Genomic DNA, 18354 nt, shown 5'->3' on the forward strand with positions numbered 1-18354 from the left:
TTCAATCAAAATTATATATATAAACATGTGTAATCTATATCTACCAATATATTTACATATCTAGGTCTGGTTCTGCAATAATAAAATTATTAAAATGTGAAGATTTTTACTCTTTGTGATATTTGACATGAGAAAAGATATCCTATGATAGTTTTAATATATTCTCAAAATTATAAAATGACAAAATGATAGAAAATTAACAAATCAATGATAACACATGCATATTTTTTATATAACATATAGAAGATAACAGCAAAAATCATACATGCTTACTCACCAAGAATTCTGTCTCTGTGGAACACATGAATCACTTAAGTCCAAATCAATTAACATATCACAGAAAGCAAGATACCTTTGTGATAAGTTTTCCTAATGCTTTCTTCATGTCTCTATTCCTTAGGCTGTATATAAAAGGATTCAGCATTTGAGGGAGCACTGTGTACATCATATATGACACTGTCGTTATCCGAGGGGAAACAGTAATTGCAGAGCAGATGTATACTCCCACTGCTGCACCATAGAATAAGGATACAACTAAAAAATGTGACCCACAAGTAGAAAAGGCTTTGTACCTTCCTCTTAGGGAAGATATTTTTAAAATAGAAGAGACAATCCGTGTATAGGAGAAAATGATTCCAGAAATTGGAATGCCACCAAATACAAATGTTGCAAAATATATCAGGATATAATTGATGAGAGTATCAGAACAGGCAAGCTTGATGACTTGAGCAAGTTCACAGAAGAATATAGGAAGTTCAATATTTGTGCAAAATGACAACCGCAGTATCATCAGACACTGTAATAAGCTGTTCACAATGCTAATGATCAAGGACAATAGAATCAGTAGACCACAGAAGTATGGATTCATAATTACTGTGTAATTTAGAGGATGACAAATAGCTGCATAACGGTCATAGGCCATTGCAGCAAGGACACAGCTTTCTAATACAGCAAAACTCAAAACAAAACAGGCCTGAGTGACACAGCCTGTGTAACTGATGCTCTGGTCCTGTGTGTGAATGTTCTTCAACATATTTGGGACAGTGGTTGTACTTAGGCAGATGTCAGTGAATGAAAGTTTGGAAAGAAAGAGGTACATTGGTGTTTGTAGATGGGCATCAGAGCTGACAGCAATGATAATGAGCAAATTTCCCAGAATTGTGACCAGATATGTAAACAGAAAGAAGCCAAATATAAAAGGCTCCATTGTAGGATCATGGGTAAGTCTCATCAAAATAAAATAGGATGTGGTTGTCTTATTTCCAGGTTCCATGTTGTTCATCAATCTAATAGAAATACAAAGTAAAATCACATGTATGGACACAATGCTTCTTTTGGGAATATTCTAGAAATAAAATGTGTATTCTCAGATCAGATGTATTCCTCAATCTCATTTAAAATATAGACCAAAAGACAATACTTACTATTTTGTGATGTTGACTTTGATGTAGGGAGATTTATTTATTTATTTTCTTATATTTGAATGGGGACATTTATGTGTACTGACACACATATACAGATTAGAATGGAGCAAGTTTTTTCTTTTGCCCCATGAGCTTTGAGCTAGTAGTCATGTTATCAGCCTTGGCAGTAGGTGACTTTACCTGGTAAAGAATCATGTAAGGGACAATAAATGTTGATTTTGAGGGTAATGATTTATGAAGATCTTTATCATTTCCATAATAAAAACATGAAGGCATACCTATTTTCCTCTGGAAATTTTCCTTCCAACATTTTATTTTTCTTTTAAGTGTCATTTATCTAAATAAAATTTTAAGCAAACTCTCTTCATATTTTCATTAAGAAAAGAACATTTTTGTAATTGAGAGTTTATATTGTTTTAAACCTTAAATTATCTTCATTTTAGACACCACAGAATTAGTATCATAATAAAATAATTGAGATTACATCATTTTTAATCCCATAGAAGTCTACAAAACATGAACTCTAGTGAAACAGATTGTGTGAATAATTGATTAATATATAGTGAACAACAAATTTTATTTGTCTTTTGAGTGTAAGTTATAGATAATCAGTTTTCTTCTTACTAAATAATTTCTATTCATTAAATAATTAGGAACAAAACAACATCATAATCTTGAAATTTTTATATCTTTAAATTACCTTCCAGGGTAATAAATATCAACATATAATTCTATACCATAACTCAGTCTTTCTACTTTCTTCTACTGCTAAAGAACAAACAACAGATTCCATTGAGGCACGCGCACACACACACATACACACACACACACACACAGAGAGAGAGAGAGAGAGAGAGAGAGAGAGATCTTATATCAATGATAGTTTGTAGACCTAACCATTTATTCACAAATGGTATAATATAACTTTTTATCATACATAGTAATGTTCATTATTATATTTTATAATATTTTCATTCTCCATTTTATTTATTTTTTATTTTATTATTTATTTTATTTTATTCTCCATTTCTGCTGTGAATACATAGGCAATCAATATGAATATAGAGATTATTTCTTATATCCCCACGCTTGTGTAATGGGCTAGTTTTATATAAAAGTTCTGTTTTTGTGAATTTTTTTATCAGATTTTGTGAAAAACCTGCAGAACTGATTTCCATGGTGAATGTCCTAGATTATATTCCACCAGGAATGAATGTCTCCCCAACCTCCCTTTTGTCTTAAATTTTGTGGTCCAGTAAAACATTTTTGAACATAAACTTATCTGTATGTACTAAGAACTACTTAGTACATATTTAAGTATGTACTAAGTATGTCTGAGAATGAAATGGGAATTTGCCTTTTCAAACAAAAGTATTTTACAATAAATACAAAGAGAAAAATGAGAATAAAACTATATGGTATTTCTAAGAAATAGTCACAAAGTATTGAATTTCCATTTAAATATGGAAAGGGTATGTCTAGTTTGTCTAGTTGAGATTTCTTTTTTTTTTTTTTTTTTTTTTTTCTTTTTTTCGGAGCTGGGGACCAAACCCAGGGCCTTTCGCTTCCTAGGCAAGCGCTCTACCCCTGAGCTAAATCCCCAACCCTTAGTTGAGATTTCTTAGTTTTAAATTCCATCCTGTTTATACAAAAGAACACTTAAACAGACATGAAAATGAACAAAATAATATAGTCCTCATGTTATAAAACTCCAGCAGACAATTTTCTATGTGGCATATATAAGGCAATTATTGTTCTGCTTCTTATTCCTGTAGATCTATTGTGGGATACACAGTGTGTAAGCTATTATTTACTACTTATTGTGATATAAAACTCAAGAGTCCCAGTATGATACAGATGAGATTATATGATTTTAAAATGTTTCATTTGTACACTATAAAACGGATTACTGTATTTGTTTAAATAGTCTGTGTGGGATAAATATTTTCCTATTTATTTCCTATGCAACATTCACACTGGTGTAAGCAAATATTCAAATACATTTCAATGCATCTTGATGAACACCCTGGAACTTCTTAACTACTGGAAGTAAGTAGAAAAAAATCATTCAGCACATAAATCAACATATAGGACCATTTTGTCATTTTCTTCTGAATTTCTAATCCTTGAGCTCTCACAAGAGACTACAATATCAATAGAAAAAAATTGTCTGTGGTAGAAGTTGAAAAAATAATATAAAGAAAATATATAGCATGAGAGATTTGAAAGACCAAAGAAGTGACATAGTGCTAACTTATAGAATATTCCTCTTACAGAATAATATAAATTTAAAAATCACATAACATTTATATTATATCTATATCTATAAAGAAATATATAAGAAATAGTAAGAATTGATTACTATGAGTTTAATATATGAACCATATCTGATGAGAACATTAATTCCACATATTGAGATCAGAAATGACTATCAAGAACTCACCTTGCTCTTGAAGTTAAGAAATGTTCCTGTGTGTAAAATATGTATGAATATTAGTTGGTCATTCCATGCTTACCATAGGAAGAAAAACACATAGGCAGATTTACTGAATGAGGTATTCACAGACTATTATTTTTCTCTATCTCCCAAAGGGTTCAATATCCAAATTTCCTCATTTGAGTGACTACAATATTGCCATTATAATCCCTGGAGCTCCAGTCCCTAAAGACAAAGTATTCAAGTGATTTCATCATCATTGATGTGCATTGATGTAATGACTCCCTGAGAGAGTTTTCATCATTCTCTTTCCTCACAACCAGTATTTTAATTAGTATTTATTTTATATATTTAAATACCATATAATTACATATTTTTGTCTCAACCTAGTACTCTCTCCAATTTCTTCCATGTCTTTACTATGGCCACTCTTTCAAATTCACACTCTCATTTTACTAATGGATGAATATATATATATTTCCTATATATGGTTACAAAGAGTAATAATAGGCAACTTATAAAGTGTGTTCTAAAAATTCAAACTTGCATTTTTTCTGACAAACTGTACTAAATTGCATTTTCTGTATTTTTTAATTACATGTTATTTACTTTGTATGTGTGTTTTTAAGGAGTGTTTCCCTATGCCATGGTACATGTGTGTCAGACAAAATTTACAGAAATCTGTTCTCACCTGCTACCATGTGAGTTCTGGGGATAAAATTAAAGTATTCAGGCTTTGCAGAAAGTAGAAATGACTTCTAACCCAGTAAAATGGTCCACATTGCACTTTTAAAATATATTTCTACTTAAAATTATAATCAATTTTTAAACATTCTTGTACTTATTCACTGTAGATTCCAGTATCATACTCCCCCGATCTCTTCATATTACTCCCTCACAGAGACCTGTCCCAATCCCTTTACCCTTTTCCCTTGAGACGGTAGAGATGCCCCTACTTATCATATCAAATCACTACAGGATTATGGTTCCCACTGAGGCAAAACAAGGTCAATCACTCAATTATGGAAACGTGATCCACAGTCAGGCATCAGATACTGGGACAGTCTCTACTTTAGTTGTTGGAGTATCCCCTTTAGTTGTTGGTGTACAACTGCAACATATAGGTAGAGAATTTTGTCCAATCAGTACTTTCTCTTTGGTTGGGGATCCAATTTTTGCAGGTCCTGGAATGTCCAAGCTAGTAACCCTGTTGATCTTTCTCTAGAGTCCCTGTCCTCTTTGGGTCCTTCAATCCTTCTCACAACTTTTCCATAAAACTCCCCAAGTGCCATATAATTTTTGATTGTGGGTCTCTGCATCTGTTTCAATTTGTTACAGTGGGAAGCCTCTCAGGGAATAGCTATGCTAGGCTCCTGACGTTAAACATAACAGAGTTTCATTAATAATATCAGAGCTTGGTTTCTTTACAAACGCCGTGCATTTTTTATTACTTTTGCTCTGCAGTACAGTTTGAAGACAGGGATGGTGATATATTTGCTATAGTAAATCTAATAGAACAGAAAGAAAGGAAAAATCTTGAACTCATCAGCACACGAGACAACTTGCTGAATGGAACACTAGTGGCACATGCAGTAAAAATTAATCAATGGGCTCTCATGAAACAGAAAAGCTTCTTTAATTTAAACTATGGGGATCCAGAAGTTATTTTACTGCACAAGATTGTTTATGCTATCCCAGGGTTTTTGGTTTCTCTATGTGAAGTTGAGAATTGTTCTTTCAAAGTCTGAAAAATTGTTCTGGAGATTTTATGGGATTTGAATTGAAGCTGTAGATTGCTTTTGGTAAGGTGGCCATTTTCACAATGTTTACCATACCAATTCAGAAACATAGGAGTTCTTTCCGTCTTCTGATATCTTCTTCAATTTTTTTCTTCAGAATGCTGAAGTTTTCAACATATTGGTCATTCACTTGCTTGGTTAGCATTACACCAGGATATTTTATGAAATATGTTGTTTCTCTAATTTCTTTTTCAGCCTGTTTATGATTTGTATAAGGAAAGCCTACTGATTTCTTTTAGTTAATTATGTATCCAGCCATTGTGCTGAAAGTGTTTACCAGCTGTAGGAGTTCTCTGATAGGAGGTCACTCTTATGCATATTATAATATTATCCAGGAATAGTGATATTTTAACCCAGGTTAGTTTACCTTGTACATTCTTGTGGTATTCTTGACACCCTTAGCTTCCATAATTTCTTTTACTCATCTTCCACAGGATTACTGCAACTCCACACACAGTGTTGTCTGTGGGTATCTGCATCGGGTTCGAATACTTGCTTGGTGAAGGCTCCCAGCCAGGCTAATTCTGCAAGAATGGCAGAATATCATGAATAGTGTTGAGTGGATTCCATCTCATGGCAGGGGTCTCAAACTGGCAGGTAATTTATAATACTAGTAATGATAATAATACGAATAATAAGAAGTGAAATTTTAATTAGTAATACAGAATGAAAACTTCAATTTATTTTTTACATTGAAGCCTGATCGGTGGGTTTAAATTTTTTAGTATGAAATGACAACACAAAGTAAATATGTGTTGTCACAAGGTACCTGAAAAACAAAACATCTAAGAAGCTTGAATAAGGCAAATAACGTGAGGCACTTATTTACCATTGGCAGGGCTGTCCCAGGCATAATATCCAGAAAGAGCTTAGCCTTCTAACTGATTCAAGTTTCAAAGGTGATAACCACAGTTGCAATTATGACATGTATAGAGAAAACTGTTAAGATCTTCCATAAGCGAGAGTAGTTTACAGAAGGGGAGAAATGTGGAGAAGTAAAGCTAAGTGGTTATACAGTCCTAATGACCTTGAGGTCAGGGACACATTATACAGCAATTTATGACTGTCTACATAGTTTAGCAAAACTAGTATTAGCACTTAAAGTATTATGAAAAATACTTTCACAAGATAATAAAACTATACTTCAATTGCACACTAGATTTCACTGGTTCTAGAACAATGCATCCTGTTTTTGATTCATAATCTGAACAATTTCACCATAGGGTCCCTGATATCGATAATATATTTTTCTTCTGACTGGCCAGTGTAGGAGAATACAAAGAGTTAAACATTGACATTCACAAATGAATATTAGGATTCATAAAATAACAAGACATAAAAATGGTAAATATGAAGTAAGCCATTCAATTAGATCCTTGTTCCCAATGTCATTAGCCCTACCTTCAAGTTTTTGTTGCTATATAATTTTTTCTTTATTAATTTCCTACTGTCAGTGAGATTAAAACACCATAGTTCACTAACTTCTTGGCCCTTGTGATGGTGTTTCTGACAAAAGTGTTTTAAATGGTCAAAAAAGATAAATCTTTTATTTAAGAATCTTAGAACATTTACGTTTAAGATATATATATTTCTACATAAAGGTAATATTTGAAATTGGGAAGATTTTATAGGTTTCGAAATCATGGTATAAATAAAATATTATTTGACTGTATATGATCTTGAGCTGATCATTTTACATATTACCAGTTGGCATGTTCCTGTCCTCAATAAGCAGCAATAAATATGGATGAACAGGTGTTCTTGTGGTAGAATGGAAGGTACTTTGGGTATATGCCCAAGAGTTAATACATGGGTCTTGAGGAAAAGCAATTCCCAAATTTCAGAGGAATCATCATAGTGATTTTTTTATTATGGTTATACTAGCTTGAACTCACAATAATACAGGAGAAATACTCCTCTTGTCATTTCATCCTTGCCAATGTGACCTTTTGTTGGGAATTGGTTTTAATGCTATTTGTGTTGATTTGGCTCCCAAAAATCACATAATTTGCATACCTGCATGAGAGATGCTGAAAGCCCCTGCCCCCAGCTAGTTTAACTGGTTAAATAAAATTGTCAGAGGTCAATGACTAGGCAGGGGGATAGAGGCAAGACTTTACACTTCCTGGACAAGGGGCCACAAGAAGGAGGGTTGGAATCACCATGATGGGGAAGAAGCAGAAAGATCAGGCTTGAGAGATGGAGAAGCAAGAGCCTATAGCCATGTGAAGGAGCTGAGAGACTGCAGTCTGAGAGGGCTGCCCAACTGGGTCCAGACAATCAAGTTCAAATATAGATTTTAGTAAGAAATAATTCAGGAATATCAGTGAAGGAAATTAGCTTTAGGGAGGTTTGGAAGTGCTCAACCATTGCCCTGTTCAAGGCCTATTAAAGCAGAAGTGTTCTCTCTCTCTCTCTCTCTCTCTCTCTCTCTCTCTCTCTCTCTCTCTCTCTCTCTCTCTCATGTGTGTGTGTGTGTGTGTGTGTGTGTGTGTGTGTGTGTGTAGGGGTCTTTCACTTGAGAAGTCCCTAGCATTGGGGTAGGTGGTCAAGCAGTGTGCTGCCCAAGCCAGGAAGTATAGAGCAGGTTCAGATCTTAGAGGTTCAAACTCTTACTTGTGTTTTAAATTTCAGCCATTGTGGCAGGTATAAAATGGAACCTTAAAGTAGTTTTCATTTATATTTTCCTGGTGGCTAAGGATATTCAATATTCCTTGAAGTAATTCTCAGACATTTGAGATTTCTCTGTTGATAAGTCACTGTTTAGAATTCTACCTCATTTTTAAAGTCTCATATATCACATTTCTACCACATTTATCCTCCCTTCCCTCAGCTTCACTCTCTTTCACCTCTCCTATTTTCCAGATCACCTTTCAACTCACATCCACCTCCATTCAAAATAGAGCAGGCGTTGAATGACATCAACCAAACACTGAATGCCATACTACAATAAGACAAGGCAATCCATCAGGAGAAATAGTGTCCCACAAATAGGCAAAAGAGTCAGGATGGTCCTGCCTTCCCCTGTTAGAATTCTTCCAATAAGAACAAGCTACTCACCTATAACATATATATATATATATATATATATATATATATATATAATCTCAGTCAGACTTCTACAGTCTTTTTGATCTCTGCAAGTTCCCATAAGACCAGTCATTTGATCTGTGGGTAATGTTCACATGTTTTTGTGGTGTCTCTGATCCACATGTTTGCTACAATCCATTTTCTCCTCAGAAGTACTCTTTCTGCCTAATATTTGGCTGTGAGTCTCTGCAACTGCTCTCAGAAGTTGTTGGATGAAGTTTCTATGGTTTCTTTGATGACTATTGTGCTAACTTTGAATATAGGACCATCCCATCAGTTCTTTACCTCTGAGGCAAGTGACAGCTACTTTGTTGTTTCTGCCTCATATCTGTAACTGCTATTTTGAGTCTGGACCCTTAACATTTATACTTCCACTCTAGATCATTTGGTGTCTGCTACAGTATTGTGCCTCAAGATCTTTAACCTTTACCTTGAAACTGGAACTGTAAAGATATACCCCTACTTTTACCCTTTTAGCAGTAAATAATAGCCATAATTTTTGTGTCTCAGTCTAAGAACTCTATTTTCATATTCTGTCAAGAACTCTCTGATGCTAGTAGACATCTTCATATCCCTGACTCTGGTGAGCTAGAGCTCACAGTCTTGCAACTCTTTGCCTCCAACTGTCATTAAAATTTGTTGTTGCAGTGGGTCATTTCAAAGACATACACATCTTGTCTGCCACAGAAAATAAATTGTTATATCTACATTTGCATCCAGGCCCTCACTGCAAGAATACATCTAGGTCATGAGGTAAATAGTATATGGAATAGCATGAAGAATCAATTTGCATGTACTATCTTTATCCGTATATGTCAGAAATAAGTAAGCGTACATAAATTACAAAAAAAATCTTTAGTTTAATCAGTATAGTATATTTCTCTAAACAAAGACTCTGAAATTTGTAGGAAGTGGTTCTGATGCTAGAGTTCTCTTCCTAAATTTGTTCTTTATAGATCAATAAAGATGCTAAAGGGCAATTCCTGGGTGGAAGGAAAGAGGCAGGACTTTTGGGTCACTGCAGGTGGGAGAAATAACGTGGAAAAAGTAATGGGGATTTTGCCATGCTTTGGAGGGAGAAAAGTTGACTGGCCATGCAAGACCTAAGGCAGAGTACCCATAGACCATTTCCTAAGGCAGCAGATTAGAAATACAGTTAAGTGGAGGATAGTTTGGCATTTTTGAAAAAGTAGATGGTAATCAAGACACTATGCTAAGGGCTTGGAAGGTTCAAAGCTTGACTGAAGTTAGAACCAGATTCATGCAAAAGGTTGGATGAGGAATGAGTTTTTGGAATCATCACCATTTCTAAAGCTGTTCTGGAAGAAGCAAGTCTCTGGACAGCGTCAAGAAACAGAGGACTGGAAAAGCTTGTAACTTAAGCATTCCAGAGGCTGAATTTTATCAGAGCTGTACATTCTGCAACAGATAAGAATGAAATTGTGCTCCGTTTTTGAGAATGTGAAAGACAGCTGTCTTTTATTATGAGTTAAACCGTTTTCCTTGTAAAGATATACCCTGGGGTAGGGGGTTCAGGGAGTTTGATAGTCTATGGTTTCTGTTTCCTTGTGTGCAGCCACACTCCAGGGAGGCTTTCAGTTTTTGGGTCAGTTGCCCTGCATGCCCTGCCCAGCACAGAGCTGGTGGGAGGTCTTTAGACTATGGTGTCAATTACTCAGTAGCCCTCTGTACAGTGGAACTGCTGGGATGCCTTCAAGCTATTGTGTTCAGAGTACAGTAGATCTCCTGGGATATCTCCTGTTATGGTGTCAGATGGCCTGGTTGCAGCAAATCTCTTGGGGTGCTGCAGGATGTGGTATCAAATAATCTAAGTACAGTGGGTTTTGTAGTATGCTTCAGGATATGATCTCAAATGTTCTGATTGCAGCAGATCTCTTGGTATGCCTCAGGATATAACCTCTTCCAGGAAGCAGACTAGCAAGCACTCTGTCTCAGCAAAAATGACCAGGTAAAAGGGAGTTTGCATCTTCTATGGGTCAGAACAGCTTAGATCAAAAACTCAAGCAGCTGCAAATGTTAACAAGGATATGGAGCAAGGAAACACTCCTCCATTGCTGGCAGGTATGCAAATTTTTTATAACAGCTTTGGAAATCAGTTTGATGATTTCTCAGAAAACTGTGAATATTCTAGACAGTTATGGACCTAGCTCTCCTGGGTATATACCAAATAGATGCCCCACTATACAACAAGAACACTTGCTCAACTATGTCTATATCACTTTTATGGTAATATCTAGATACTGGAAACATTCTAGATATACCTCAACTGAAGAATGGACAAAACAATGTGATACGTGTACATAATGGAATACTATTTAGATATTATAAATAGACATCATGAAATTTTCAAGCAAATGAATGGAATTTGATAATGTCATGCTCAATAAGGTAATGCAGTCTCAGAAGAACAGATATTATATGAACACACTTATACTTATACAGTAGATATAAAGTAATATAAGAATGGGACACTACAGAGGTCCCAAGAAACTTGGTAATAAAGATGGCCCAAGGGCACCTGCATGAGTATCACTCAAAATGGATACATAGTAATTATATGTAAATGGAGAGCGAAAACTGGGTATGAGAGGGGGTGATAGGTATGGGTATCTTGATCAGGTATGGATGGAGGGTGCAGGAGAGGATTGGGAATGCTGGAAATCAATGGAGGCTATCTGAGATTAGCTGAAGACCTTGATTGGTGATGGCCATAGCTGTGTCTATAACCTGCAGGGTAAATGCACACTTAAATGGTCACTTCCTATTGCCAGCTGCATGGATAAACAAGGAGTAGTGATTGAAGGAATGGCCAAGCAATGGATGATCCAATTTGAATGTAACTTGAATATAATTTGAATAAATGTAGAATAGTCAACTTCTGGCCTCTGCTGGCAGAGAGGAGCCCTTACAATAATTGTCTCTTAAGAGTTTTCTTTCAGAACTGAACTGAACAGGTCACACAGCTTCCTGCACAAATATCCCATGAGAGAGATATTGGAATTTTAGAAGTGCAGACACTCCTGAGAATTCAGAGGAGATTACTCTCTGCCCACATTCTCAAACCAAGAGGAAATTGACTAGTGCCATCTGTGCCCCATGGACACAGGGAACTAGGAACAGTCAGAGGCAGGCCCCTACAAGTTTCTGTCTGTGAGAAGAGCTGAAAGCCAGTCACCAGGAGTGCCTACACATCTAAAAGCAGAGTTCTCTGTTTCCAGATCTGACTGAAAGAAAACAAGTGTACAGGAGTGCTGACACACAGGCCTACAGGAGGGTCAAGCCACTTTCAGAGACAGTAAGAAAGACAAGCTAATACCAGAGACAACCTGATGGTGAGAGGCAAGCACAAGAACCTAAGCCACATAAACAAAGACTACTTGGCATCATCAGAGCCCAGTTCTCACATCACAGCAAATACTGGATATCCAAACATACCAGAAAAGCAAGATATGGATTTAAAATCACATGATGGTGATGGAGGACTTTAAGAAAGACATAAATAACTCCCTTAAAGAAATACTGGACAACACAAGAAAAGCAGTAGAGAACCTTAAAGAGGAAACAAAAAAAATCCCTCAAAGGATTACAGGAAAATACAACCAAACAGGTAAAGGAATTGAACAAAACTCTCCATGATTTAAAAATGGAAATAGAAACAATAAAGAGAGCAAACATGGAAACAAAACTGGAGATAGAAAACCTAGGGAAGAGATCAGGAATCATAGATGCAAGCATCACCAACAGAGTTCAAGAGATAGAAGAGAAAAGCTCAGTAGCAGAAGATACTAAAGAAAACATTGACACAATCCAACCATCAAAGATAATGTAAAACACAAAAAACTCCTAGCCCAAAACATCCAAGAAATCTAGGACACAATCAGAAGATCAAACCTAAGGATAATAGGTAGAAAAGAGAGTGAGGATGCCCATCTTAAAGGGCCAGTAAATATCTTCAACAAAATTATAGAAGACAACTTCCCTAAGGTAAAGAAAGAGATGCCCACAAACATACAAGAAGCCTACAGAACTCCAAATAAATTGGACAACAAAAATTTTCCTCCCATCATATAATAGTCAAAGCATTTTGCACAAAACAAAGAAAGGATATTAAAAGCAGTAATAGAAAAAGGTCAAGTAACATATAAAGGCAGACCTATAAGAATTATAACAGATTTCTCAACAGAGACTATGAAAGCCAGAAGATCCTGGGCAGATGTCATACAGACACGAAGAGAACAATAATGCTAGCCCAGGCTACTATATCCAACCAAACTCTCAAAAAAAAAAAACATAAATAGAGAAAGCAAGATATTCCATGACAAAACCAAATTTACACAATATCTTTCTACAAATATAGGCCTACAGAAGATAATAGATGGAAATCTCCAACACAAGCACGGAAACTACACACTAGAAAAAGCAAGAAAGTGTTTGCTTGCAACAAATCAAAAGAAGAGGGAAACACAAACATAATTCTACCTTAATAATGAAAATAACAGGAAGCAACAATCACTATTACTTAATATTTCTCAACATCAATGGGCTGAATTCCCCAATCAAAAGATATAAGCTAACAGAAAGCATACTTAAAGGAGACACAGCATTTTGCTGCCTACAGGAAATACACCTCAGAGACAAAGACAGACAATAACTCAGAGTAAAAGGCTGGAAAACAAATTTCCATGCAAATGATCTCAAGAAACAAGCTGGAGTAGCCATTCTCATATAAAATAAAATCTATATTCAACCAAAAGTCATCAAAACAGATAAGGAAGGATACTTCCTATTCGTCATAGGAAAAATCCACCAAGATGGACTCTCAATCCTAAACAACTATGCTCCAAATGCAAGGGCACCTACATTCATAAAAGCAACCTTACTAAAGCCCAATTCACACATTGCACCTCAAACAATAATAGTAGGAGATTTCAAAATCCCACTCTCATCAATGGAAAAATCAAAAAAACAGAAATTAAACAGAGACATAGAGAAACTAACAGAATTTATGAACCAAATGGACTTAACAGATATTTATAAAACATTCCATCCTAAAACATAAGGATATACCTTCTTCTTAGCACCTCATCGAATCTTTTCCAAAATTGACCATGTAATCAGTCACAAAACAGGCCTCAACAGATACAGGAAAATAGCAATAATCCAATGCATACTATCATATCACCAAAGACTAAGATTCGTCTTCAAGAACAATCAAAACCAAGAGAAAGTCCACGTATACATAGAAGTTGAAAAATGCTCTACTCAATGATGAGTTGGTCAAGGAAGAAATAAAGAAAGTAATTAAATACTTCTTAGCATTTAATGAAAATCAATGTACAACATACACAAACTTTGGGACACAATGAAAGCAGTGCTAAGAGGAAAACTCATAACTCTGAGTGCCTCCAAAAATAAACAGGAGATAGCATACATCACCAATTTGACAGCACACCTGAAAGCTCTAGAACAAATAGAAACAAATACACCCAAGAGAAGTAGAAGGCAGGAAATAATCAAACTCAGGGCTAGATGGGTTTATTACAGAATTCTATCAGACCATCCTAGAAAGCCTCATACCAATATTCTCCAAACTATTCCACAAAATAAAGACAGAGAGAACACTACCAAGTTCCTTCTATGAAGCCACAATTACACTTATACCGAAACCACACAAACACCCAACAAAGAAAGAGAACTTCAGACCAATTTTCCTTATGAATATCGACACAAAAGTACTCAATAAAATTCTCACAAACCAAATCCAAGAACACATAAAAACGATCATCCATCATGATTAAGTAGGCTTCTTCCCAGGGATTCAGGGTTGGCTCAATATATGGAAATCCATCAAAAAATCCACTATATAAACAAACTCAAAGAAAAGAACCACATGATCATTTCATTAGATACAGAGAAATCTTTGACAAAATTCAAGACCACTTCATTACAAAAATCCTGGAAAGATCTGGAATTCAAGGCACGTACATAAACATAGTAAAAGCAATATACAGCAAACCAGTAGTTAAATTAAATTAAATTGAGAGAAACTTGAAGCAATACCACTAAAATCAGAGACTAGACAAGGCTGCCTACTCTCTCCCTACTTATTCAATATAGTACTTAAAGACATAGCAAGAGAAATCAGTCAATGAAAGGGGGTCAAGATACAAATTGGAAAGGAAGAAGTCAAAATATCACTATTTGCAGATGATAAAATACTTTAGTGACCCCAAATTTCCACCCGAGTATTACTACACCTGATAAACAATTTCAGCCAAGTGGCTGGATATAAAATTAACTGAAACAAATCCGGAGCCTTCCTGTACTCAAAAGAGAAGTGGGCTGAGAAAGAAATAAGAGAAATGACGCCATTCACACGAATCCCAAATAATATAAAATACCTCAGTGTGACTTTAACCAAGCAAGTGAAAGATCAGTGTGACAAGAAATTCAAGTCTCTGAAGAAAGAATTTGAAGAATATCTCAGAAGATGAAAAGACCTCCCAATGTCATGTATTGGCAAGACTAATATAGTAAAGATGGACATTTTGCCACAAGCAATGTACAGAATCAATGCAATCTCCATAAAAATTCCAAGTCAATTCTTCATAGAGATAGAAATAGCTAATTGCAAATTCATTTGGAATAAGAAACAACCCAGAATACCGTAAACTATAATCAACAATCAAAGAACTTTTAGGGGAATCACCATCCCTGACCTCAAGCAGTATTATAGAGCAGTAGTGATAAAAACTCTATGGTGCTGGTACACAGACAGAACAGTGTAATAGAATTGAAGACCAAGAAATGAAACCACACACCTATGGTCACTTGATCTTTGACAAAGGAGCTAAATCCATGCAATGGAAAAAAGATAGCATTTTCAACAAATGGTGCCCGTACACCTGGAGGGTAGCATGTATAATAATGCAAATTGACCCATTTTTATTGCCCTGTATAAAAATTAAGTCCAAGTGGATCAAGGACCTCCACATAAAATCAGATACACTCTAACTGACAGATGGAAAAGTGGGCAAGTGCCTCGAACACATGGACACTGGGGAAAATCTCTTGAACAAAACACTAATAGCTTATGTTCTAAGATCAAGAATTGACAAATGGGAATTCATAAAACTACAAAGCTTCTATAAGGCAAAGGACACTGTCATTAGGACAAAACAGCAACCTACAGATTTGGGAACGATCTTTACAATCCTACATCTGATATAGTGCTAATATGATGTGCAAAGAACTGAAGAATTTAGATTCTATAGAGCCAAATACACCTATTACAAAATGGGGTATAGAGCTAAACAAATAATTCTCAGCTGAGGAATATCGAAGTGCAGACAAGTACATAAGAAATGTTCAATATCTTTGTTCATCAGGGAAATGCAAATAAAAAGATCCCTGATATTCTACCTCCCACCAGTCAGGATGGCTAAGATAGGAAACTCAGATGCTGGCAAGGATATTGAGAAAGAACATTGCTCCATTGTCGATGGGATTGCAAACTGGAACAATCACTTTGGAAATCAGTCTGGAGATTCCTCAGAAAACTGGGCATCCCACTACCTGAGGACCCAGCTATATCTCTACTATGCATATATCCAAAAGATGTTCCACCGTACAACAAAGACACATGCTCCACTATGATCATAGTAGCCTTATTTATAATAGCCAGAAGCTGGAAAGAATCAAGTTGCCCTTCAACAGAGGAATGGATACAGAAACAGGATAAGTCTGTACAACGGAATACTACTCAGCTATCAAAAACAATGACTTCATGAAATTCACAGAGAAGTGGATTGAACTAGAAAATATTATCCTGAATGAATTAACCCAATCACAGAAAAATACACATGGTATGTACTCACGGATAAGTGGATATTAGCCCCAAAGCTTGAATTTACCAAAGATAGAATCCACAAACCACATGAAGCTCAAGAAGAAGGATGACCAAAGTGTGGATGCTTCACTCCTTCTAAAAAGGGGGAACAAAAATATTCATAGGAGTGGATATGGAGGCAAATTTTGGAGCAGAACCTGAAGGAACAGCCATTCCATACCGGCCCCACATGTGGCTTATATATACAGCCACCAGAACTAAATAAGACTGATGAAGCTAAGACATGCATGCTGACAGGAACCGGGTATAAATGTCTCCTGAGACACACAGCCAGAGCATGTGAAATACAGAGGTGAATGTTAGCATCAAACCACTGAATGGAGAATAGAACCCTCGTTGGAGGCATTAGAGAAAGGATTGAAAGAGCTGAAGGAGATTGAAACCCCATAAAGAATAAAATGCCAACCAATCAGAGCTCCCAGATACTCATCCACTACCCAAATACTATACATGGACTGACCCATGGCTCCAACTCTCTATGTAGCATACGATGGCCTTGTTGGACATCAATGGAAGGAGAAGCCCTTGATCCTGCCAAGGGTGAACCCAGAGTGTATGGAAATGTCGGTGGTGCAGGAAGTGGGGAATCAAAGGGAGGGGGCTTGTTGACAGGAAACCAGGAAAGGTAATAACATTTGAAATGTAAACTAAAAAACATCATAAATAGACAGACAGACAGGCAGACAGACAGATGAATAGTTTTAATCAAAAAGTTCATTGAAACAAATATAGAGGTCCACAAGCAAAGAGCAAGTTGTGTGTGTGTGTGTGCGTGTGTGTGTGTGTGTGCATGTGTGTGTGTGTGTGTGTGTGTGTGTGTGCGTGTGTGTTTTGTGTGTGTGATACTATCTAAGAGTTTGTGGTTGAATTTATTTGAGCAGGCGAGGTCATCACAAGAATACATATAGAATCAACTAATCTGGGCATGTCAGGAAGAGGGGCTCACAGAGATTCAACCACAGAAGAGCAGGGCATAGGCCCTGTAAAATATTTTTGCAAGTACACAGCTTAGTCTTCCTGTGGGCTCCATAACAATTAGAATGAAGGTTTTGTCTCACTTGGGTGTCTACCTTTGTATCCCTTCCCCTACTTGGATTTTAGTGAAAGTGTTTGCACTTAGACCTACTCCAACTTGATGTTCCAAGGTCAGGTGGTATTGAATGGGAGACTTGCTTTCTTCTAGGAGAATAGCAGGGGTAGTGAATGGTATGACTGTCATGTAAATAATATATATATATATATACAATTATGGCACATATATTAACTATTATAGGAGTAAGAGATTGCTTAGTAATTGATTTAACTTCCACTGCATAGGATGGAATCCATGCCTGTTACTGTAAGACCATTCAAAAGTCTATATCATGGGAAGTCATAGGCCTTTGGAGAAATTATTTCCCCAAATTAATTACCTAACTACAATTATGAAGCATTAAACCACCATCGGTGTGTGTATGTTTGTGTGTGTGTGTTTGTCTGTGTATGTGTGCACACGCGCAATTATCACAGATACAACTTTCAACTATATAGAGAGAAACTTCTATTTCTAGTGAACTTTAGTCAATTCAGAAACTTGTGTCTGCAGACACTCGATAGAAAAGTTAGAGGAAGGACTGAAGAAGCTGACGAGATTTGCATCCTCATATAAAGAACAATAATATAAACTAACCGAAC

At 36.0% G+C, this 18354-nt stretch overlaps 1 protein-coding gene across 1 annotated transcript; it reads right to left on the reverse strand.

Moving 5' to 3' along the window:
• Positions 1-334: 334 nt before the first annotated feature.
• LOC116907289 (olfactory receptor 7G1-like) lies at positions 335-1282 on the reverse strand. Its single transcript, XM_032910238.1, has one exon. It carries the CDS (start codon positions 1280-1282, stop codon positions 335-337), a length of 948 nt encoding a protein of 315 aa, XP_032766129.1.
• Between the last annotated feature and the right edge of the window lie 17072 nt (positions 1283-18354).

The sequence above is a fragment of the Rattus rattus genome, chromosome 8 (assembly GCF_011064425.1).
Source record: "Rattus rattus isolate New Zealand chromosome 8, Rrattus_CSIRO_v1, whole genome shotgun sequence".
NCBI lineage: Eukaryota > Metazoa > Chordata > Mammalia > Rodentia > Muridae > Rattus > Rattus rattus.

What these genes read in the sequence shown, in the direction of transcription:
- LOC116907289 (XM_032910238.1), bottom strand. Translation starts at nt 1,282, where the DNA reads ATGAACAACATGGAACCTGGAAATAAGACAACCACATCCTATTTTATT.